This window comes from Taudactylus pleione, unplaced genomic scaffold (assembly GCF_031769625.1).
Source record: "Taudactylus pleione unplaced genomic scaffold, aTauple2 ptg000585l, whole genome shotgun sequence".
Classification (NCBI taxonomy): Eukaryota; Metazoa; Chordata; class Amphibia; order Anura; family Myobatrachidae; genus Taudactylus; species Taudactylus pleione.
This window is the reverse complement of record NW_028284987.1, coordinates 749,060-775,470: the sequence shown is the minus strand read 5'-3', so window position 1 is coordinate 775,470 and position 26,411 is coordinate 749,060. Positions and strand designations below refer to the sequence as shown.

The window sequence follows — 26,411 nt, the reverse complement described above, 5'->3', positions numbered from 1 at the left end:
CCCCAAGGTATCCTGTGGATACCCTATGGACCCTGAAGTAGAAAATATGAGATATGGTAAGAACTTACCCTTGTTATCTCTATTTCTACGAAGTCCATAGGGTTCCACAGGACTCCCGCCCTGTCGCACCTGTGCTGCAGATGGGCTTTGCTCTGGTCACCGGTTTTCCGTCTCCCTCTGGTGAGAATGTGATTCTTGTATGTGTCCAGATCTTTGTTCTCTCTCTTCCTTCTCCTCCTCCGGCCTATGGCTTGGTAACTAACTGAGGTGCCTTGGCCCGGGGGCGGGGTATAGGAGGGGGACCTAGTGCATCCTGGGAGGCTGAAAGCTTAACTCTTTGGTGCCCTGCGACTGACGTCACACCTATACCCCAAGGTATCCTGTGGAACCCTATGGACTTCGTAGAAATAGAGATAACAAGGGTAAGTTCTTACCATATCTCATATTTTCCATCCCTAAGATTAAATAGACAAATAAAAAGGCTAATATTGATTTAAACCTTTTCCTATCAAATCCAAGCTTTATGTAGCTCTGCATTTATCCCTATATTTGAACACACACAAATGTTGAAACCTACACCTAATCGTAAACCTAGGACAAGGTGTTTCCAAGTCATACTATAACAGAGCTTTGATCTTGGTTCTCCAAACCATAGTTGCCTACCCTGCCAGATCTTGTGAGATAGTCTTATTTCAAACTCTAATCTCCCTCTCCCCTGCATTGTATATCAAATCCCCTGGATTCTTTGGATTCTTAATTGCAGCCAGGTGACCACCAAGGAATTTCTGAGCAAGGACAGCGATTTGCTGTAGTTACTAAGATTGCTGCCTGGGCTCATCAGCCTCTGCTGTCGACTCAGCAAATCCCTGTTGGACTGCCCAGCAGGGTGGAACACAGCATGCCTGTTCCCTGTGGTCAGTGTCTTCTTAATTCAGCACCTGATGATGTAGCTAGTGTGTATGAACTGTGGCTGACTGTGAGAATGTTTTATTAGTAATCTTTAGTTAAACACACAAAAAGTACAGTACATCAAAAAGTTTTAAAATTATTATTATTTTTTTTTTAATCAAGAAATCATTAATGTAAGTCTGTAATTTCTCATCATATGTGGTAAACCAACAGTATTTAGTCAAAATATAGGTTCAAAAGTAGTTGCATCTGAGTGAGAAGAAAATAAATATCACAGTGAATAGTTGAAAACAAGAAATCCAGTTTTGCAAGCAGGTTAGTATCAATACTTGGAAATTTAAAAAAATATATTACTACTAATGTTATATAGAAATATCTCGGAACAAGCATTTAAGCACATATACGCTCATATTTGTAGCTGGACACGCCCTTTGAGTGGAGCATGACACGCCCCCTCAATAGTGCACGGTGCATTATACGACCAAATAGAACCTCCCTGAAACTAGTTTTCAAACTTAGCCAAGTACAGTATGCTCCAAACAGAAAAGAAATAGGAAATATCATAGAGCCAACTATCATATGCGATAACTTATTTACCCCTCTGGATTTCTAACTAATCACTAATGTGATTTTTTTGCCCTGGGAAGATTAATGTTGCAAAAGTGGTCCTGATGCAATGTACATAACTGCATTGCATTTTGAATGTGATACATCCCGCAACTTACCTCATGCAGGGCAGCATTTATTAACGCTGTATGCATGTAGTTTTGTAATTAAAACGGCAAAGGACAGCTCTTCAAGTAAGAGCTGTCCTTTGCAGTGAGGACTTCCAGTTTGATATCCCGGGAGTCCTTCTGCGCATATGCGGCTGTCGGCAAGAGCATGAGCGAGGGGCCCAGGGAGGGATACTATTGTATCCCTCTCTGGGAATGCTCCAAAAAGAAGCCCATAGGCTTCTATTAGGCAACGTCATCTATAGATAGCGTTTCTTATCGGGTACAAGCACTTTCCAGAGCTTGATACATACTGTATGGCAAATGCAGTCAAACTCCGAAAATGGCAATTTTCAGAGGTTTGACCACATTTTAGTGTCAGTACATCCTGCTCTAATTCTTATTTTAATTGAACTGCCAAGTGTTATTTCTGTGCATAGCACACTGACTCATTTCTAAAAGCCCTTAAACTGTGGAAAAGCTAAATTTGACATTATTATGACTGGTTCAAGACTGGCCCGTACAAAACTCCAACCTGTATGCAATTGTTTGTTTTGGACAAATGAAAAAAAAAATAAAAAATTGTGAGGATTTTTAACCAGGTTCATTAAATACACTGAAGAGCCAAAAGTTATGGGATAGCAGAATGTAAAGGTAATGGTAGGTGACGTCTTGGAAACGCCCAGACCTGTATCAGCTGTAATCTGACATCTTGTGAGTCAGTTTGAACACCGGCTAGGCTGCTTATAGCAAGGAGACATGAATTATCGGGGTTCGAACGGGGCATGATAGTGGGTGCCAGACAGATAGGACATTCCATTTCCGAAGTTGTGTGGACATTCAACATTCCTTGATCTATGGTGTCACATGTGTAGGCATCACCACCCACCGTGGACAGCGTAGTTGCCGACCACAGGTGCGTAATGATTATGACCAGCTGTGTCTGCCCAGAATTGTCAGTGGTAACTGACAAGTGACAGTGGCTCAAATCACATCCACATTCAATGTAGGAGGTGCCAGACGCATATGCAGCACGTCAGTGCAGCGTTCTTTAACTTCTATGGGATATGGGAGCAGACAACCCACCAGAGTGCCCCGTTACACTACGACACCACACATAACGCCTCACCAGGGCTCACAATGTCACTAACTGGACCCTGGAGGACTGACATGTGGCGTGGTCCGATGAGTCATGGTTCCAGATGTTTCAGGTTGATGGTAGGGTTCAGGTATGGCACAGACCCCATGAAGCCATGGACCCCAGTTGAGAACAAGGCACCATGCGGCTTGTGGTGATTCCATAGTGGTGTGGGGTGTGTTCACATGGCATGGGTTGTTTCCTTTTTCCATCTGAACACGTCATTTACCGGTAACCACTAGGTTGCATTGCTTGATGACCATTTGCAACCCTTCATGGACTTCATCTACCCCCACAACGATGGGAAATTCCAGCAGGATAATGCACCGTGTCATCGGTCTACAGTTGTCGAGAATGCATTGAAGTAGCATTCTGGAGAGTTCTGATGAATGGTGTGACCACCACGTCCACCCAACATGAACCCAATTGAGCATTTATGGGATGTGGTGGAGAGGTCCATTCTCACCCAAGATCATGCAGCTCCAAATATCAGGGAATTGTGGGGAGCTATCCAGATGGCATGGGTCAATAAATCTCCAGAGGTATTCCATCCACTTGTGGAATCGATGCCACATCAAGTTGCTGCACTTCGCCAGGCTAGAGGGGGTCCTACACAATGCTAGGCATCTATCCCATGACTTTTGTCAATTCAGTCTATCTGCTGCAAGCACTGTATAAACATGTATAGTTCCTAATTCCCCCAAAAATTAAAATTTTCATGCAAGAACCATAACCATAAAATTCACTGTTCAGCGTTATCCTGTCACACAGCTGTTAAAAATTAAAAGAATTTCCTCTCCAGACTGCTTAAGTTCATATCTTTAGGACAGGTCAAAAATCTGAGACTGCAGACATTCAGTTGCCTTCACACTGGCTTCATAAAGAAGGAATAGCCAGTAAGGTACCCTATACATTGGCTGATAGAGAGCTGAATGCAAGCTGGTTTAGCAAGCACATCTATCGTCAATGCAATGTTGTAACCAATTCAGTTTCATCTCACTTGTGTCTGAAGGATAATCTCACATACGCAAAGTCCAGTGAGGTTACGTTGACAGAATTGTGGGCTATGCAGAATTGCATGCACGCTTGCTTACATAGCCTGGCCACACAGATGCATACAACTCTGCATACGGGCAAATATTTGTATTTAGTTACATGCACACAATGCAGGATTTCATTGTAAGGATAAAGGTGTTTTGCTATGTAGTAGTAGACGGGGCCATAACAGGGGTGTGCGACATGTGCCGCCGTTCAGAATGGAGGACTCTGTAGACGGCACTGTCACCACCCAACAGAGTGCAAGGCTCTGTGGGCGGCACCGTTGTTGCCCCACAACCCTGGCTTCTGGCTGGCAGGGTGCCGCAGCCAGAATCACTGCTACAGCATCGCCGGAGGTTCCTTTAGACGCTCCAGACAGACATCCTGCAGTGTCCAGCTGATCTACAGCGTCCTCAGGACGCTTCAAGTCAGTGCTACACTTACTGGTGCTGCCAGCCCCACCACCTCAATGAACCATAATGACATCATGATGTTGGGCGCTAAGGGGGCGGGGCCGGCAAAGAGCGCATTTAAGCCCTTTTACAGCCCTGGATGTAGACACAAAGAGATGACCAACTTCACATATTTGGTCTGCTAAAATGACATGTGGGGCTGATGCAGAACTCTGCATCAGCTCTACAATGCATTTCAGCAGAGCAAGCAGTGGTGGATCCAGGAATGGGGCAATCAGAGTGATCTGACCCCGAAACACTTCTCTCTTGCCCACTACTACTGGGTGCTATATAGCAGCGCAGTAGCACTTCAGTGCACGGAGAGAGCAGAGACTCAACAACTCAGCGGCAACAGACTCCCTGGACCCTCCCCAACCCACTGATGTGCCACTGCGCTGCTATACAGTGGCCAGCGGCAATGGGCATGATAGAAGTGTTGCAGGGACGGATCCCTCTTGGATCCGTCTCTGAGAGCAAGTATGTCTCTCTGTGTCCACTACTACTTAGAAAAGTACCTCTATCCTAAAATGGCAATCTGATGTACTGTTGAGGTGGGAAGCAGAGCATGAGGATAATATATCATTAAATTAAAGCACTTCAGTTATGTCATTTACATTATTCATCTTCTTAACCCACAGCCTTTGAAATTTATTTCTTTGAAACAGTGACTTTACTTTCTTTTCAACTACAACGTCTATACAACAAATGAGCACACAAAAGCGATCCAAGTAAAACTCAGCCAAACATATATTCACAAGTTCTCACTTTGGCATATTTTGATGCTTGAATGCTATTTGATTGAATGGAAAAATATATCAAGCGACTTTTGAAAAGAACATTGCTTCTGTACACCAACACAAAGGTAGGACTGGCACCATATGAATTAACATATTGTGAGTTTTATGTGTGTTTCATCCAGTTTAATGCACTGAACATGGAAAAAAAAGGATGGGAACAAGATACTTCATGGATATTCCAGGAAGCAATGAAACCCGCAGTCACACGTACTAGCCAAACATAAGAGGATGGAATGGTATAGATGACACACAACAGAAGGTGTTAGACTTGTAATCTAGAACTGTCTGTTTAATTGGCTCAAGCTTTGCTCTTTAGTGGAAACTAATTTTGCTTTGTCTTCTTGGAAGCTGCTGTTGAAGATTGCAGAAGGGTCAGGCAGACAGCAGTCACGTTGAAGATGGCAGAGGAGACAAGCACACTGCAGTCACGTTTCGGTACATGGGCTCAGGTGTGTAATGAAGACGCCTCAATCATGGCTTAATTAGCTCAATATCTAATACCTCTTAATTGTACAAAACAAATTATTCCTTACGATCATGGCAACAATTGTGCTTAACACCTTTTCTTTGCAAATCTGGGTTACATAAATACATTAATAATCATATTACATTACATAAAATGATTTCCTAGCAAAATAAATATGTATGGAGGACTCTTATTAAAAATGTCACATGTAGATTTCTGCTGATAACTTACAGTGCATTTTAGCTGCTGCCTGATTATCTTAAGACAGGATTGGCCAAATTCAGTCCTCAATGACCTTTAAATTAAATGTTTAAGGAAATATCACTACCCAGGGAAGCTGACAAAGCTGGCACAGTCATTCCGGTTTAACCAACAAAGGGCTCGATTCTATTCTGCGCAAAGTGAATAGCTCCGGGAATCAGCTCCCGGAGCTATTCAATACACCGCGCAGCTAACCCCGACTAAGGATTTCTTCTCGCACCCCACCGGGGATGCGAGTAGAAACCCGACAAAAGTCCCGGCGCGAGGCTGTTTTCTGCCCATCACGCCTGGAAAACAGCATCGCGATGGGAAGTTACGTCTGGGAATACCCGTTCTCGCACCTTAAACAGGGTGTTTAGTCGCGAGAACGGGCATTCTCCGGCTAAACACCGCGCACAATTGAATAGCTCCGGTAGCTTACTCCCGGCGCTATTTACATCGCGGGCAATTGAATCGAGCCCAAAGAGGGAAGCTAACACTTTAGGTAGTGAAATGATACGGTGCTTCCATAAGTTAATTCCAGTTACTAAACCACAGTCTACTGGATAAACACTTATTGAATGAGTTACATGGAGATGACAGACCCAAATTACTGATTCCATAGCATAATCAGTAGAGTCCACCATTTTACAGACTGAACAAACATTAGTATTGGTAAATATGTCCTATAACATTTCCCAGCACTTTCTCCAGACATAAGGGCAATTTATCAAATCTTGGCGAGAGATCATGTGGAGAGAGATAAAGTACCAACCAATCGGGTCCTCTCGTTTTACAGGCTATGTTTGAAAAATGACAGTTATGAGCTGATTGGTTGGTACTTTATCTCTCTCCAATGTTTGGTACACCTCACCCAAATTCTCAATGCATACAGACAAGCAAGAGACTGAAATTGCACACTCAGCTTAGCTCATGGCTGGTATGTGAAGTCACTGCCTAAACAGAAAAGCCTAAAAAGTCTGGTAATAATAGTATAGTATATTGAAATACATCCATCACTGTCCCCCAAGTCACCCCCATCTTCCCAATCAGTGTGATGGGAGGCTCATATTACTACATTGTGCAGTTGAGGGACCCGGCTCCTAATGCAGTCTGTGAATTCCCACTTGTCTACATTCTCTTTCTCACATCATGCAGCAATTTCCACATTTATACAGTCCAACAGATGGACTAGTTACTGCCTGCTATAATCTTCACAATACTTTCAGTTGCTGTGAAATTTGCAAGAACCCGATTGGCTGCCTGTTATTTTATCCCTGCCTAATTCCCAACAGGGTATACACAGACAAACTATAGTTTAAGTTTGGTACTACCCACTTAACTGGCTAATATTTCTTCCAACAATGTCCCCAAAATTGTTGAATGATTTTAATAATTTTTTTTACCAAATTATGGCCCTCATTCAGAGCCGGACGCACTGAGCAGAGCGCTCGCTCTGAATGAGGGCCGTCCTCCATAAAAATGGAGCGTCCTCCTGGACGCTCGTATAGCTGTGGGTCACCACCCACAGCTCATACGAGCGTGCAGGATGATGGTCGCAATGGTCTTGATCATCGCGACCATCGCCAGTGCGACCAGAAGCCTGTGGTCAGGTTTTTCGACCACAAGCCCTGGAGTGATTTTGGCTCTATCAGAGCCAAAATCACTCCCACTGACATCACTAGTGATGTCAGTGGGCCGGCTTCTGACGGTAGGCGTTCCCTTGGGAACGCCCCCGTCTGTGAGGCACGCCCACCAAAGGGGGCGTGCTGTCAATCAACATCGACAGCACGCCCCCTTTGATCAGACACAACGAGTGAAGGAAAGTCCTTCGCTCGTCGCGTCTCGCGCATGCGCACGACGGAGCTCCCTCCGTCGTGCGCATGCTCAGTGCACACCATCGACCCACTTGCGAGCGGACAGCCGCTCGCGAGTGGGTCTGAATCAGGCCCTATGTACATAACAGCTATTTAGACCTACATTTTAAATATATATATACATTAAATAAACGGAAGGCACTCAGTGAGACTCCATAAAAAGAACCACAAGAGAGCAACTGTGCTGTGAGTCAACGTTTCAATGTATTAACACTTTTATCAAGACATACAGAACAAAGAGAAACACTTTAGTTGCCCACTTGCCCACTTTTGTTTTTGTTGTTTTTTTCATTGCATATATGATACATGACTATTTATGAGATTGTAAAATTAGCCCATCGATTGCTGACGCCGTCATTTCGATGTCAGCCTACTCTGTTTTGGTCCTTTTTCCGATATATATTCTCTTGTTAGGTTAAACTGTATATTGCTCGGATGTATTTGTCTTGTGCATATATTGTATGTGATTTATGATGATAGATCATATTGTGTTGTTGACCGGCTGATTCCAGATGCGGCTGCATCGGTGTCAGTCTGTCATAGTGATGTCCTACTGTTTTCATCTGTTCTTGTTTATTCAGGTTGTCATGGTGATTGTTGCACTCGGTGTTCAGACACGCCCCTCAGGGATGACGATGACGCCGGCGCTGAGACGCCACATGTGACGTCATTGGACTCCCGTCGGGACGGAGCAGAATTGTGATGGTACACGGGGTGAGGAGTATTTAAGGTATGTTTCTCTCTTTGTTCTGTATGTCTTGATAAAAGTGTTAATACACTGAAACGTTGACTCACAGCACAGTTTCTCCCTTGTGGTTCTTTTTATGCAGTCTCACTGAGTGCCTTCCGTTTATTTAATGTATACATTTCCCTGTTTGGAAGGGCACCGGAGCATTGCCTGCATAGATTGAGTGCCGGGCATCCAGTGTTTGCTATATATATATATATACATATATATATATATATATATATATATATATATACACATATATATACACATACATACATACATACATATACATACACACAGTTTGTTCATTTCTTTTAAACTGTATAATACTGCTTCTTGCAATACTTCACACAACTAAGAAGCAATTTCGGGCAAAAAAGAGGCTAGTTGCAAGCAGGGCTGGATTATAGGCGGGGCGGACAGGGCGGTCGTCCTGGGGCCCCCACACACTGACAAACGCACCCACTACTATGGAGGCCAATTCTGGGATCGGGGTGATCCTGGGATTTTAGGCCAAATACGTCGGGATTACAATCCCGGGATTGACCTGCGCATTGCACAGTTTGGCCGGGCAGCGCGGTTAAGCACATTGCTTAAAGCGTGCTGCCCGTCCCTCGGCAGCGAGCATGCAGTGCACAGGGCAGGCTGTGTGTAGCTGAGCGGGCTTGACATCAGAGGTCACACAGCACGCTGTGCAGCCCCACGCTGGCCCGCCCCCCTCAGCGGCTGCAGAGGTGAGCTGCACTGCAGATTGACTGGGGACTGGGAGAGCCCGAGAAGGAATGCCGGGAACGCCTCCTTAGCTGGACTGTCACCGCCGCCGCCGCCACTGAAGGAAGAGGATTGAGGAGCAGAACAAGGCTAATCTCTGTGCTGCACTGCCTGGAAGGTGAGTTTGTTAATGTTTGTTATTTTTCATTAGTGTGGTGCAGTGGCGGATCCAGGGGGGGGGCGATCGCCGATCGCCGTAACCATAACAGAAAGTGACAGCCAGCGCAGTATGAAAGTTGTGTTTTGATGCTGCAGAAGTGCAGCTGCAGAAGTGCAGCTCCGCCTCCGAGCAGATAGGTGAGCTGTGGCACCCGGCCGGAGCAGGACTACACACCCCCATCCAACTCCTCCGACATTGTCTCTTGGAGGCAGTCCCTGCACACGTGATGGGATCTCTGGGAAGTGTCAAGGGGGAACAAAATAGTGGCTGGCTGCCTGCTGTGCTGGTCTGGTAGCTGTCTCTGTGGTCCCCCGACGGAACACAAAGACAGCAAGGGATGGACTAGGCTGGAGGGCATGCAGGCAGAGGCTGCTCCCCGGCCGCTCCAATTGTACAATGATAGCGATCGGGCAGCATCTTCTCCCTGTCACTGACACTCACCGCTGACTGATTGCACTGTTTCACACAGAGCAATCGCAGCATCTGTCGGGCTGCCGCTTTGCAGTCATCGGGGTGCCGCTGCACAATACTGATTGGTGAATGGCTCCAGCCATTCACCATTCAAAGTGGTGGGATGTATTCATTCATACACTGATTGGTGAATGGCTGGAACTATTCACCAATCAGCGCAGGAGCTGCAGGCTTCATGAGCAACACAGCGATGACGGACCAACCAAAGGCAGCCAGGTGAGAATTAGAGATTTTAGACATTCTGATATTTAACAAGAGGTGGAGAGAAAGTGCAGGGTTTTTAATCAGTGAATGGGGGCATTTTTGGGGTATGTCTTTCAATGATGAATGGTAAATTGAATATTTAGGGTACTATGTTTATGAGTGAAGCGCCCCCCCCTAAAAAAAAATAATGTCTAGATCCGCCCCTGGTGTGGTGCTGGCTGGAGGCTGCCATAAAAGTAGTTTTATTTCTGTGGGGGGCCCTAAAAGTTTAATTTATTTTATTTGTCCTGTGGGCCCCCACAAGTTTGTTGCCCAGGGGCCCCCACAGACCTTAATCCGGCCCTGGTTGCAAGCAGCGCAGGCACGAGGAGGGCAGAAGTGCCCCTGTCCTCCACCCCGCCGGATACATGTTATGCGCTCAGGGGGAGGGAAGGGGTAACGGCAGTGATTGGCCAGGAAGAGACGGGAGAGTGCCACGAGGCCAGGCCCTTGTGACTCACGGCAGCCCCCTTCATGAGCGCCCGCGCCTAGGGTGCGTGCACAGGGTGGACTGCCAGTCCTTCCTTTGTTACAAGCAGAGTTGCACAGGACCTGGCAGATGGCGCTTTACTGATGCTTTACTCAGGCCCGGTGCAAGGTTTCTGAGTGCCCTGGGCAACATTTCACCAACCGCCCCTGCTCCCTCCAATTCATAATATACTACGCATCAGTCTCCCCAGTTAAATAACATATCACACAGCAGTGTCCCAAATTCATAATATACTATATAGAATATTACACACAGCAGAGCGCCAAAATCATAATGTACCTCATAACACTGCCATAAATTCATAATATGCCACACAGCAGTGCCACAAATTCATTATATGCCACTCAGCCATGAATTAAGCCATTCATTTTTTATTTGTGGACTCAGTGGCGACCTCCAGTGGCCGGCGTCCTTAGGCAGCTGCCTAATGGTAGCACCGGCCCTGGCTTTACTGTTGGCATGACACAGGACTGATGGTAGCACTCACCTTTCCTTCTCCGGACAAGCGTTTTTCCAGATGCCCCAAACAATCTGAAATTGGATTCATCAGAGAAAATAACTTTACCCCAGTCCTCAGCAGTCCAATACCTGTACCTATTGAAGAAAATCAGTCTGTCCCTGATGTTTTTCCTGGAGAGAAGTGGCTTCTTTGCTGCCCTTCTTGACACCAGGCCATCCTCCAAAAGTCTTCGTCCTGTGTCATGCCAACAGTAAAGCATCTTGAGACCCTTCATGTGTGGGGTTGTTTCTCAGCCAAAGGAGTGGGCGCTCATTCACAATTATGCCTAGGAACACAGCCATGAATAAAGAATGGTACCAAAATATCCTCCAAGAGCAACTTTTCCCAACCTTCCAAGAACAGTTTGGTGACTAACAATGCGTTTTCCAGCATGATGGAGCACCTTGCCATAAGGCGAAAGTGATAACTAAGTGGCTCGGGGAACAAAACATCAAAATTTTGGGTCCATGGCCAGGAAACTCCCCAGACCTTAATCCCATTGAGAAATTGTGGTCCTCAAGAGGCAGGTTGACAAACAAAAACCCACAAAGCATTGATTAGCCAAGAATGGGTGGCCATCAGTCAGTATGTGGCCCAGATTGACAGCATGCCAGGGCAAATTGCAGAGGTCTTGAAAAATATGGGTCAACGCTGCAAATATTGAGTCTTTGTATAAACTTAATGTAATTGTCAATAAAAGCCTATAACACTTATGAAATGCTTGTACTTTTGCTTCAGTATACCATAGTAACATCTGGCAAAAAGGTCTAAAAACACTGTAGCAGCAAACTTTGTGAAAACCAATACTTGTGTCATCCTCAAAACTTTTGGCCATGGCTGTACAGTATGTCTATTTCAGCATAAGCAAAAGACAACAACTGATGTGATACATGTCTGACAAAGCCTGCCATTCCCCTGGGATGCGACATAAAGGCCCCCATACACAGTGCGATATAGCAGCCGATCCGACAGATTGGTACGATATTGCTGCTATATCATACCGTGTGTGGGCATGATATCGGCCTGTGCGCCCTCCCGTGGGGTCGTACATTGCACCTCCAGATCTTACTGCATGTTCACTTGATCTGGGGACGCGATGTACGATCCCATGCAGCGCTATGCGTGTAGGGTAGAGGGGTGCCGGCATACGGGTAGTCGGGCAGCGGATAGCTCCCATGTGTGGGGACCGCCCGATATATGTCGGCCTTCAGATCGGCCGTCGCGTTGTAAGGTGCATATCGCACCATGTATGGGGGCCTTAAAAATGTCTTGTCAGGAAAGCCGAGCTGCTTTTATCCACACACAGCCTGTGATTAAATCACTCTAATGCAGGACATGAAAAGCATCCTGTTTGTGTGAAAAAACACCGGTTCTATACGCCGTCTTCCCAGAGTAACCTCTTCTATACAGTATGTCCTGCTATGCTTCCTGCCTCTGAAGGATGTCTATGACGCAGCCAAACATGTGAAAATTCATGCAGCTTTTTAATAGCAACATAAATGTGGCTGTGCATCCTCGGGCCATGATAAAAATGTGTATACAAACATAGCAGCCATAAAGCGTACATAGTGTAAACTAAAGCCTGTCCGGTTTCACACCCAACTCTTCCTTTTATTCAATGTGAATTCAGTAGGATACATTTGCATACAGTTATTTGAAATGGAACTCCACTGAAAACTAGCACCCACTCTAATCAGACTAACATTCATATAATATAGTATAGAAATGACAGCTTTCTCTTATATATGTTCATAATGTCGACAAGCGATTTATTTTTAAATTTTGTACCACCCCCGATATTTTTGTTTTTTTATTGTTCCTCCTCTTAAAACATGCTCTAATATCAAACATTTCACTTGAAAGTGACTAAGTTGCAATGCAGCAAGCATTCATTATAATAACCCAGCCCCTGGGTCAGGGACGACCAGACTTTTGGACTTGGTGATCTACTCTTAAGGGGAAAAGACTTTTGCAATCTATTAAGCAGGGAAAAAGTGGGTGTGGTGCACCCAAAAAGAGGGTGGTGTTTCAAGGCAAGGAGTGTGAGAACCTTCCCACCTAATTCAAAACGGTTGGGATTTATGCGTTTTAGGCCTCTGAGCCAATTAAACGAAAGCAAAACATTTAAATTTTAATATAGTTAAAGGGTGCTGTGTAGCTGGATAATGTACTAAACACCCCCAGATACTCCACACCAGCTCTTCATTTACATAACACCCCCTGCCCACCAACCTGTCACTCACATGCTGCTCCTGCCCACCTACCTGTCACTCACATGCCACGCCTGCCTGCCAACCTTACACTCACACGCCACGCCTGCCTGCCAACCTTACACTCACACGCCACCCCCTGCCCACCAACCTGTCACTCACATGCCATCCAGAAAAGAACTGTCAGGTATTTTGATACCATTCCCCCATCATTTGGCAGTCACCTTTATATCTAACTGGAAGCAGATTTTTCTCTAAAAGTCAAACATTTTGCTACTCAAAAGTGTGACGCATTTACTGAAAAGCAATTTATTATAGACAATATGCTGAACTCTACAAGTGTAGAAGTAGTTATATCAGCCCAACATTTCACATCTTACAGTTATCCACTTGAACAAGCGTTGAACATTTCCAAAACTGGAAATAATCGCCAGGAAATTTCAAAGGCTCCATGTAGAGATTAATTGCCCTTAAATGCCAGCTTTTATAGCATGTGTGTGTTTAACTGGAGCAGAGCTCTAGGCAAAAAAATCTAAAGAAATCCCTCTCCAAAGCAATAACAATTACTATCGAGTTCTCCATATAACTGACACTTATGTATACTTTTCCTACAAATAACATTAACAAACTGTAAAAAAAAATATATAATATCAATGCAAGACTATGCTTAGGAGGCTGGGTATAGTTTTTCAGCAAGCTTGAGCACTTTCATCTGGTTTTAGCTGGGTACACACCTGAAAGATATATCTGCAGATCAACCGATCTGCAGATATATCTGCAGATGATGGTTGTTCATACACACTGAACAACCGTTATTACCATCTAAAGATATATCTGTTGTGAGGACATTGGCCAATTAATCTTTCACTCCGTACACACTGGCAGATCGTCTTTGTGAAATGTGCCAAATCTTGCTGTAATTTACATAGTGGGCTGGAAAAGGAAATAGGTCCTCAATTCTCCTGTTATCCTCCGCTGCTAATTCAGCATCTGTGTCATATGACTCTATTCATCATCACTTAGGGCCGTATTCAATTAGCGGCGAAAAGTGAGAATCTGCGAAAAAGTATCGAGAGTGATGTAATTTCGCCATGTGAAAAGTTTCCTCCGTATTCAATTCCAGAGACTTTTCGCCGTTGCGGAAACTCAATACAATGGAACCGGCGAAGAAGTTTCGCCTATGAATAGGTGACGAAAAAAAGTGCAGAATTGGGGTTTTGGGGTGCAAAGTTGTGGGAAACCCCCTGCACCCTTGTAAACTACGTCAAAATAAGTTGAAAAAATACTTCAGATCACCACAAAAAAGTACTTTCATTTTGGGGTCGAAAAAGTACAAAGTTTGGGGAAAAAACTTAAAAACTAGCTAAATAGACTCCAGGGGGGTCCCCAAGTATGCCCCAGGTGTTTTTACGTTTGCTTGCGGAAGGTGGATTTTTTTACGTTTTTTAAAACTTCACATTAGCAACTTTAAAATATACTAGCACCCATATTCGTGTACCCCATATTTGCTGGGTCTAGTTATTTTCACCAAAAAATACTGCTAAATGCTATTCTTCACCACTTCTGCAAATATGCTAATTAGTAGCTATTAAGATCATTTAAGTACCCCAAATACCTTTAGCAGAGCTATTTGGGGGTATCTACAGTAATCCCCAATGTCAGTGCATCTTTTGGGGGGTGTCAGGCTGATTTCCCCAAATCTGACAGTACTTTTCGCCTGTTAAGAGTTTCGCCGGGTCCCCTTTTTGCTGATTTCGAATTGAATACGGGGAAAAGTGGGGACAAGCACGATACTTTTTCGCATGGAAAACCAGCGATGGCGGTGAAAAGTCTGGCATGCGAAAAGTACGGGACTTTTCGCACCTAATTGAATATGCCCCTTAATTTCTACAAAAGTAGGGGAAAATTAGGATTTTCCCCTATTTTTGTAGAAATTAAGTGCTAGGGTTATTCATCATTCTTATAATGCAGGAGATATTACTGGTTACAATTCTACACCGATAAATTCCACAGTCCCATTACTATAGTATGGGAATATGGAAATTATGTCATTCATCAAGTGCCGAAAAAGCATTTTTTTCCTCAGAAATTGACAGGGATACTGTATGCTACCCTGAGATGGCGTACAGTATTCAATACAGTAGAGGGATCTGAAAAGATCCCTCCCTGCTGTGTCCTCTTACCTTCAAGGAGCTCCCTTCCAGCTCCCCGAGCGGGGAGCAAGAGAGAAGGCACAGCAGTAGCAGCGGGGGACCTACACGGCAGGGCTGTATGATTTCAGCGGGGGTCAGAAACTCCAGCGGTAGCTGCAGCCCTGCGGGGGGAAGAGGGGGTCAGGTGACAGGCAGCAGGGATAACCAAGGGGAGCGAGGAGGCGAGTGGACGGGCAGGGTTGAGTGTGAGGCTGCTGGACTACTCTGGCTTCTCTCCTGTCTCAAGAAAGGCTGCAAAGAGTGCAGGCAACATGAGAAAAATGACCGCGCTGGTACACAATAGTATATATAAAATCTTTTTAATAAACCATTCATATAAATGTATGTAAGATAGAAAATGGGACATACAAATACCATAAATGATGTATTACACACAAATAGATCTCTCGCTAGAAAGGCAGCCAATGGTGACTCATTCACTCCCTCTCTCTCTCTGCTCCGAAGCTCCCCCTGGCAGCTCTCTCCCACTGGCCGGGTCACCCACCGGTTGCTCTCTCCTGCTGGCCTCGGGCTCTGCATGGCCTGAACACTGCTTATGTCACTGTCACGCTGGCCGGGGCACACTCGGTTAGCGCTCTCCCACTGAGACATCAGCGAGTATCCCAGCCACTGTTCTCTTACGCTGGCTGGGATACCTGCTGATGTCTCCCTTCTGCTTGCGGGGGGTCCCGCTTGCACACCCCTACCTGCCACATTGTCCGGTCCCCCCAGGCTGTCAAACTTATCTGTCAGAGCACCGGAAGAAGATCCCACGCTGATGCCGGCTGCAGCTCCCACGAGGACTCCAGGACCAGGTTTGCTTTGCATAACCCGGCCCATCCTGTTAAGAAGTTGAACGTCCAATCAATCGTGTGGTCGGCAGGTCGGCCATACACACAGCACGATGTCCAATATATCTGCAGATATATTGGGCATCGGCTGTGCAACACAGCAGACGCGATATGGCTGTGAACGACATATCGCTGGTACACACTGGACGACGGTCACACAATATATTTATAATAATATGCATGCAAAAACGTATTTAATGTTACTTTAAAAAAAAAAAAACATTGGAGATGTATCAAGCCTCCTAAAGAGTGGTGACGTTACCGATAGCAACGAATCAGCTTCTAGCTGGCAAATACATTCTGTTAAATGCTACAGATGTGACCACATACTGTAAATCTAGCCTGCTTGTGCGTTAAACAGTCCTTCTAGTTGCTCCATGCTGTGGCGAGACTCAGTAGCCCAAAGTGCCTTTTCGTGCGACTTTTCCCCTTAAAATGCATCTTATTCGCAAAGCGATGTGGATAGGACACACAAGCAGCTTCTGCGGTTTCAAATGATATGTGGCATATATTCTGTACACCATCCTCTTTAGCAGGCTCAATACATCTCCCTCATTATACCTTGGGGGTGTCTAGCAGGCACCTGCAGCATCACATGCTATCAGTTAAAGTACATCAACTCCTTTAAGTATTTACTAGGTCAATTGCTGTTAAATGCCTCTTAGTACTGTTTGGAGTATACAAAACGTTATAAACAAGATAATGCCAGACGACACCGACCCTTATTTCTGTAAGCACTTTTTTTTTTTACATCATTTAAAACATGATTAGTGGAGAGACCAGATTAATTTTGAAAGCTTGCTATTCGGTTAAACAATAAAGGGAACCACTATAATGACACCTTTGTGCTGCTTCAATCAATAGCTAACACAGTACAGAGGTGGCTGCAGAGCTTGATTCTATTTCTGTGTTATAGATCACTTCCTTTCCATTGACGTGCTTGCAGCTGGTACATGTTGTGGCTGTATGTATATAGGTGATACTGTCAGCTACCAAACCGTCCAAGCGTTGCAATACAGTATCCCATATTGCTATATATAAAATACAGTATGTGAATGCATTACATTTACTGTTATTTTATCAAAAAGCTTTCTAGGTCAACTTCTTTACATTATTCCACAGTTCTTTAGGACTGCAGAACACCAAGATGACATGCTACATGTTACTACTGGTCTGGGTGGTCATGATAAACGCACAATGGGAAGAACACAGACAAAGTATCTGTGTATAAAACATGTCTAATGTCAAAGCTGTTGGTGTTCTCCTCGTACTCAGATGTTTTGTGTGTAGTGCTGCAATTCTGTCTTGGCAGAAAATTACATTTTTAAGCAAAACAAATTCAAACTTTATTGATATTTATACAAATGTAAATTAAATCTAGTGCAAAGTTTGCAGAACTAAAAGTGCACTGTTGATAGCTATTGAGCACATAACTGGGCTTTATATGGCTGTTTGCTGTGCAGTGGTATGTAGCTGCAAATATTAACATTCTGTACAACTGGATTCTCTTATTACAGTTCTTTGCGGTAATGGTTAAGGAGTGAGAACTCACCGAATACCCCTCAGTTTTCTTCTGACACCATTTCAGCAAAGCATTCCTCTTGGAGCCTCCATATTCTCTGGCTAAGGCAGCTAAGTGATCTTTTCTTTCCACACTGGAAGAGGAGAAAAAACTGTTCCATCATCATAGACGTAATACCACCAAGCTAAAGATAGGATTGAAATAACAGACTGAAAGATAGCATAGATTTCTTACTATAGATTTCTTATAATTCAACTCGAAAAAAACACAAAAACAAAAAAAGCCAACATTTTTTGAGCCGTTAAATTAGAATAACAAAGTAGGACTGGAAATGTTTGGCCTAAGGAGAAAGTGAGTGCTCAATACTCCTCTACCAGCATGCCACCACAGAAAGAGGGCATAACAAAACCTGTGTGGGCATGTTTTTATATAGCCTATGAAATAAAAGAAAAACTTTTATGTCAGCTATAATCAAATACAACACAGCCCCATCTGACTAGCGACTGGGGCGGAAATCTATACAATGCAGAGAAGCATTCTATTGACCAATATTCAGAAAGCATGTTCATAAATCTTATATATAAAATTCATGGCCTTCAACTGGATGGATTTGGATAACATCACATAAAGTTGGATGAAAACTTCAGAATGATAACATTGGATCCCATAAGACATACTAGGGAGTTGGACCTCCCATTGGTGTACACTGGGCAGAACTTTGACCCGGGGACGCTGGGCATAACTCTGACCCCAGGAGTCTGTTCTGGGCCTTCCACTGGATGGATTTGGATGAATCTTTACAGAGGGGTGGCAGTTGGTCTGGAATGCCTAATGGAGTGGTTGGGGTCCCGGTCGGACCTCACTGCGGAGTGCACCACCCAGAACTTTAACCCAGGGAGGTTTTTCTGGTCCCTTTACTGAATGGATTTGGACGAAAACTTCACAGAGAGGTAACATTGGATCCCAGAAGACATACTAGTGGTTTGCGGTCCTGGTCGAACCTCCTGTTGGTGTACGCTGGGCAGAACTTTGACCCGGATGGACTGTTCTGTGCGATTTGTACAACATCATATAATAAAACTTAATAACTTGAAGATTTAAACTCGGGCAACGCCGGGTACTTCAGCTAGTATATATATATACATATATATACACACACATATACATATACACACATTATAGTATTATTCTTAGAAAAAAATCTAACCCACTACGGCCCTGTGTGGAGTTTGTATATTCTCCCTGTGCTTGCGTGGGTTTCCTCCGGGTGCTCCGGTTTCCTCCCACAATCCAAAAATATATACTGGTATGCTAATTGACTCCTAAAAAAATGACCCCTAGTGTGTGTGCATGTGGTAGGGAACATAGACTGAAAGCTCCACTGAGGCAGGGACGGATGTGAATGGCCAAATATTCTCTGTAAAGCGCTGCGGAATATGTGTGCGCTATAGCTGGAGGAGGATAAAAGAGAGAAGAAAGTCTGGAACACACTAGAATCACATTCTCACACCAAAGGAGATGGAAAACCGGTGACCAGAGCGAAGGCCATCTGAAGCACAGGTGTGTCAGGGCGGGCGCCCTGTGGACCTCGTAGAAAAAGAGATAAGGGTAAGTTCTTACCATATCTCTACTTTTCTACTTCAGTGTCCATAGAAGGTCCATAGGAAACATTGGGGATTCCCAGAGCAGTACCCTCAAGGACAGGGACGCTCCTGTGCAGAAAGGAAAATCCGCTGCCCGAAGAAAGCATCCTGAGTGGCAAAGGTATCAAAGGCATAATACCTCAAAAAAGTCTGGATAGAAGACCACGTGGCCGCTTTACAAAGCTGTACAGCCGAGGCACCACGACTAGCTGCCCATGAACGGCCTACAGACAGAGTAGAATGAGCAGTAACAGAGGGAGGGATTGAAAGACCCTCATGAATGTAAGCCTCAGAGATAGTCATGCGAAGCCATCTAGCCAAAGTTTGTTTATTGGCTGGCTATCCTCTCTTGTGGAAACCATAAAGAACAAACAAGGAGTCAGATTTCCGAAGAGAACTGCTACAATCCACATAAATCCTGAGGGCATGTACCACATCCATTGAGGCCTCCCCTGCTGAGAAGTCTAAGGTATTAAAGGCCGGCACAATAATTTCTTCATTAACGTGGAAACTAGAGACCACCTTAGGAAGGAACAAAGGGCGAGTTCGAAGCACTGCCCTGTCCCTATGAAAAACTAGAAATGGGGAACGACAAGAGCGAGCCCCTAAATCAGAAACTATTCTGGCGGAAGCAATGGCCAGAAGAAAAACAAACAGTCATGGCAGTAAGCCATTTGAGATCCACTGAGCCCAGTTGTTCAAATGGAGGGCTCTGGAGAGCCTCAAGGACAACAACCAAATCCCAAGGTGCTACAGGAGGGACAAAGGGAGGCTGGATACAAAGGACCCCTGCAAAAAAGTGCGGATGTCAGGAAGAGGAGCAATCCTTCGCTGGAACCACACTGAAAGGGCCGACATATGGACCTTCAGTGTAGAAAGGCAGAGACTAAGGTCTAAACCCGCTAGCAGGAACGCCAACACTCTGGGTATCCTAAACACTTGGGGGGGCGTAACCTCTGGGATGACACCATTCAAAGTAGGTATGCCACACCCTGTGGTAAATCCTGGCAGAGGCAGGTTTCTGTGCTCTGAGCATGGTGTTAAACGCAGAGCCGGAAAAACCTTTGGACCTTAAGAGGGATGTCTCAAGAGGCACGTCGTCAAAGACAGACGACCCGGATCTGGGTAAATGCAAGGTCCCCGAGACAACAGGTCCGGACGTTGAGACAACAGCCATGGAGTGAGTGTCGATGGAGAGACTCCAAAGATCTGAGTACCATGAACGTCGGGGCCACGCTGGAGCCACTAGCAGGACCATACCTCCCTCTTGTTTGAACTTCAGAATTACTCGAGGAAGGAGGGAGATTGGAGGAAACAGGTACACAAACTACAAAGTCCACTTGACTGACAGAGCTTCCACCAAGAGAGCACTAGCATCTCTTTTCCTGGACCCGTACTGAAGCAGCTTGTGATTTAGTCGAGAGGCCATAAGGTCCATGTCTGGAAGGCCCCTCCTGTCCACTAGGAGTTAAAACACTTCTTGGTGAAGAGACCATTCCCCTGGATGCATGTCGTGACAGCTGAGGAAGTCCACTTCCCAATTCAGCACTCCTGGAATGAACACCGCCAATGGTAGATAGTCTTCCGCCCATGTCAGAATCCGTGACACCTCTATCATTGCCGCCTGACTTTGGGTTCCTCCTTGACGATTTAGATAAGCCACTGTCGTGGCATTGTCTGACTGTACTTGCACGGGTTTTCCGTGAAGCAACAGCCTGGCTTGCTGCAGAGCCCTGAAGACTTCCCGTAGTTCCAATATATTGATTGGAAGCGCAGATCCTTTGTGGTTCACCTTCCCTGAAAGGAGTGTGGACCCGTCACTGCACCCCATCCCCTAAAGACTGGCATCTGTCGTCAGAAAGACCCAGTCTGAGATCCAAAAGGGATGCCCCATGGTGAGGTGAGCCATCTGTAGCTACCAGGTTAGCGACAGGTGTACCTCCGGAGAGAGCACCATCATTGAGTCCGTATATGATGGGGAAATCCGTCCCACTTGGAGAGGATCAATCAAAGAGACTTAGGGGTAAATTGACTAAGATGGGAGTTCTATTAAGAAGTGATGTTGCCCATAGCAACCAATCAGATTCTACTTCTCAATTATCTATTACCTTCTAGAAGATAATACCTGGAATCTGATTGGTTGCTATGGGCAACATCACTTCTTAATAGAACTCCCATCTTAGTAATTTACCTCTTAATGTCTAACAAGACAAAAAGTGCTACATACACTGACCACCAACCAGAGGAGAGGTATGTAGGGGGACCCGTACTCTGCACTACCTGTGGAGATCAGCGACACACAGCCAGGAGAATGCCCATCGAAGAACTCATGGGGAGGTGGAGCCGGAAAGAGGAAGCTGTCACAGATCAAGCTAGACCACAATGGAAAGACGTGTTCAGCAGCGGGGAGGAGCCGGCTGTTAGACAGGGAAGGCTGCCTCCCCTGGCCAGCGTTTAATCCCTGGGACGCTGGAGTGTTCCGAAAAACTCCAGTCCCAAGTGGCTTAGTGTGGACACAGGACTCAGTGCCTGGCCACACTTGCTGTCATCCCCAGGGTGTCCCCCAACCCTAAAGGAAAAAGACTGCATCTCGGCACGCACCACCGAGTTCAGTGTCGCTTACCTGCACCCCTTAGCGTCCAACCGCAATCTAGGAATCCTCCGGGGTCCCTGCTAGCCAAGACCCCTGAGGCCCGCTGAGAGGCACGGATCAGTACTGGTGTCTGAGCACCAGCAGGGTGATGATGCGTCCATGCAAACTTCCACTGGACTGTTCACGCTGACCTCACTTAGAAAAACTTGAAGTTTTCAGGGCTGTTCGCAACAGCCCCACTGCAATACAGTGACCCGACTCTGGCCGGGCACCAAACGAAAACTGAGGAGCCTCCAACTCGGGGACGGGGTATAGAGGGAAGCCCCGTTGCATCCTGGGAGAAAAAAATTTAACTGCATGGTGCCCGGATGTCTTCATTATCATCTATACTCCAAGGTTTCCTGTGGCCCTTCTATGGACCCTGAAGTAGAAAAGACGCATTTGAAGGTAAAAAGATGCACAAAAAAGACACTCGGCGCTACTGAGCCATGGCATGATGCGACTAGAAGGGCTGCTTAACGCACAAGGAGGCTAGATATATGTGGACCCATCTGTATGCAGTGGCCTCCTAACCTCTATTTTGCCTTGCCTGGGGTGTTAGTAATATATTGGGGGGTGTTAGTAATATATTGCAGAGGGATATAATGTCCTAATAAATATTAATATCCTTAGCCTGTACAAAAAGTAGAAATTTCCTTGGGCAGGCATTAATATAGATTTGATTAGATATTAGCCTGAACGAGGCACTGACTGATCTAATTATAAGAAGACATAGATAAAATTATCTCTTCACAAAGCATTAACTTGTCTTCGGCAAATGTTAGAAAAGAGGAATGGAAAAATAAAAGATGCTATCAGCATTAAAGAAAAAACAGGCATTTAATACATGCTTTATATAACATTGAATACTACTTTTAAAAGGAATATGTGTGTGCTATATAAATAACTAGTAATAAATAAATAAAAGAGAACACGGATTGTTAGCGTGTTAATTAAAACAGACTATTTGGATATGAATTTTGTTTTTGTTTAAATGTCAAGCAATTAAGACAAATTATCAATAAACAACGACAAAAGCAACAACTCTATTGCCAGTATATTCACTGCGGACACTGCAGGGGAAGAGGTACGACTGTACGATTACAATGTTGTAATCGTACTGTTGTTCCACTGTCTGCTAGTGGATATGCACCTTTAGTCGTGGTACATTCACAGCGCCTTTGGCGACTGGCACATAACAAAAAAAAAGTCACCAGTATCCAGTACTAGAAACCTAGTGATGCTTTAATGCATATCTCTCTATATCTTACTCTAGTGTTTTCAGTTATCCTATTAATATGGTTAAAAAAAAAAAGTCTGTAATTTGTCAAATGCACATCAGTGATCTAAGGGCCTGATTCAGAGCTGCTCGCTCTGACAGAGCGCTCGCTCTGAATCAGGGCCGGGCTTTTTTTTTTTAGATCAGCCTCTTGGCCGCTCGCATAGCTGTGGGTGACCACCCACAGCTATTGCAAGCGGCCATGATGATGGTCGCGATGGTCAAGACCATCGGGCTTGCGACGAGACCCTTGTGGTAGGGTCTCGTGGCCGCAAGCCCCAGAGAGATTTCGGCTCTAACAGAGCCGGAATCTCTCCACTGACATCACTCGTGATGTCAGTGGGGCCGCCCCTAAATGGCAGGCATTCTCATGGGAACGCCTCCGTCTGGGCAGCCACCCCCCCGGACCACCCACCAAAGGGGACGAGCTGTCACTCAACATCGACAGCTCGCCCCCTTTGGTGCGAGACCCGGAGCGACAGATTGCCCGTCGCTAGCCGGGTCTCGCGCATGCGCACGAAGGAGCCGGCTCCGTCGTGCACATGCACTGTGGGCCACCATCGACCCGGTTGCGAGCGCTCAGCGCTTGCGACTGGGTCTGAATCAGGCCCTAAATGTATTCAACTCATAATATCGTACATGGACACTTTCTACATACAATAAACTCATTTAAATGCCTCCCTCTGCAAAATATATATCAATTTTGCACATAAAAAGGCCTACACTACAGCACTTAGGAATGCTTATGATCTAGCTATTGCCCTGTGCAAAATAGAGACTACGCATTTCACTAAACATAGAAATATGCACAAGTCCTGCAAAAAATAGCTCATCAGTGTGCATACTGCCCAGTTTGATGGGAATCAGGGCCTAATTCAGACCCACTCGCCCGTCGCTCCTGGTCTCGCTACAAAGGGGGTCGATGGTGAGTGACAGCACGCCCCCTTTGGTGGGCGTGGCTGCCCAGATGGAGGCGTTCCCATGGGAATGCCTACCGTCTGGGGCCAGCCCCACTGACATCACAAGTGATGTCAGTGGGAGTGCTCTCGGCTCTGATAGAGCCGAAAGCACTCCAGGGTTTGCGGCCACGAGACCCTACCACAAGGGTCTCGTCGCAAGCCCGATGGTCGTGATGGTCTTGACCATCGCGACCATCTTTTTGGCCGCTCGCTATAGCTGTGGGTGGTCACCCACAGCTATGCGAGCGGCCAGGAGGCCGCTCTAAAAAAAGAGAAGGACGGCCCTGATTCAGTTCAAAAGAAAAAAAAATCTATTTATTTTGTTCTCAAGAGCCTCCTGCATCTTATAAGTCTGTACTTTTTGTGGTATCTAAGCATTCACTTGGTTCTAAAATTATTTACAGTGGTCAGAGAATCATTTTCAAACATATAGAGCTTCATCTACATTCTGATAAGAGGATAAAAAAAATAGCAGAGGAAGATCCAAAAGTTCAATCATCAATATAATGGCTGCAGATACACACACCGTAATATTATGTAAAGTCAAATGACAAAACGTGACCCAGCTTAAGCAATAAAACATCATTAGTTACAAGTCTCTCCACCTTTTCAAACAATGATGGCTACAAACAATATACAGCAGAGATTCTCAACTTCAACACTCAAGTATCCCCAGCAGATCATTGTTTGAGAATCTCTGTCTGTGGAAGCAGGTGGAATAATTACAGACCCAGCAAAATAAACTCACTAACGTGCGCATTATTAAAGAAATCCACAAACATGACCTGTTGGTGGCATTTCAGGACTGGGGTTGAGAACCACTGTAAAGAGTGGTGGCCATTGTGTTACCACACTGCTGAAGGGATATGAATCCTGAATTGATTGGGCTTCCCTGTGTCTCAAACTCAACTGCTTCATCTCAACTTTAAGCTCCTATTTATGCAACAAGTTCAATCGCTGAGAGTGTGAGACTGACTCAGATAATATTAATCCACCACACATTAGTGTCAACCCTTTACTGGCCAAAACTCGCATTTCAATGTCCTGTCCGGATGAGCAGACTGTACATAAGTGAGATAACACTGCCTCACCCCATCCGTAATGTAGAGTAAAGCTGGGTACACACTAAATGGATATATCTGCAGAATATGGTTGTTCATACACACTGAACAACCATAATCTGTGTTCTGTGTGTTGGGAGGGGGGGGGGGTCTCGCTGACCAGGGGCATGCCACGCCCCCCTCTCTGCGGCTGCAAGTGTACGGGCGGTCGGCTGACCACCTGCACACAGCACAGCCAATTCAATATGTACAGCCAAATTCAATATGTCTGTGTATGAAGTAGTTCACAGAAATATCGCTGGTACACACTGGCCGATGGCCACCCGATATATTGGCCAATCAATTGATCGGGCAATATATCTGCCAGTGTGTACCCAGCTTAAGGCATGGAGAATATCATGATTTATAGCTGCTTTGCAGCATCAGGATCTGAATAGTTCTCAGTCATTAAGCAACATTATAGTTGTCTATTGTAAAAGCAAGTACTACTGTAGAATGTCAGGGTACCGATCTGTGAAATGAAGCTTTAAAATAATTATACTCTGTACACAGCACAAGAACAATACTAATCCCACATTTATATCTGCAAGAATCTGGCTAAAGAAAAAAAAATCATGTTATATCCTGACCTGAAGTTCTGAACCCAAATAACATGCTGGGGTTTAACATCAACCATTAGCTGTAATTAAAAGAATAGGCCAAAATCATACAAATTTATCATCATCTGGTCCAGGAAAAGATTGGTTTAATCACTGATGATTTTCCTCTCTCCCTGCTACACATCTACTGCACCAAGCTTCAAATCCCTCTGTCCTCCACTATTTAATTCAGAAGACTCCCACACTCCTAGATCTATCTCTGACCTGCGCCTCGCCCTGCTAATAACCACCACTCAACTACCACGCTGATACCCACATTATGAAATTCCCCACCATGCTCCCAATTAGACTAGTCCCAGCTCTTGAAAACCAATATTTATTTCCTGTAATCTCTTTTTTATTAGGTAATAACACAATATTGCCATATTAGTAAACAAAGAAAATTGGTGCAAGCAAAGAAACATATATG

The 26,411-nt window shown here is 45.1% G+C and overlaps 1 protein-coding gene across 5 annotated transcripts in view; it reads right to left on the bottom strand.

The window, feature by feature from the left end:
• SPECC1 (sperm antigen with calponin homology and coiled-coil domains 1) overlaps window positions 1–26,411 on the bottom strand; it is a 560,436-nt gene that overhangs the window by 88,656 nt on the left and 445,369 nt on the right. For all 5 annotated transcript variants that reach the window (XM_088453631.1, XM_088453630.1, XM_088453633.1 and 2 more), the window contains one exon: window positions 17,800–17,902. In XM_088453631.1, coding sequence (XP_088309757.1) covers window positions 17,800–17,902 — 103 coding nt within the window. The remainder of the gene's footprint in view (window positions 1–17,799; window positions 17,903–26,411) is intronic.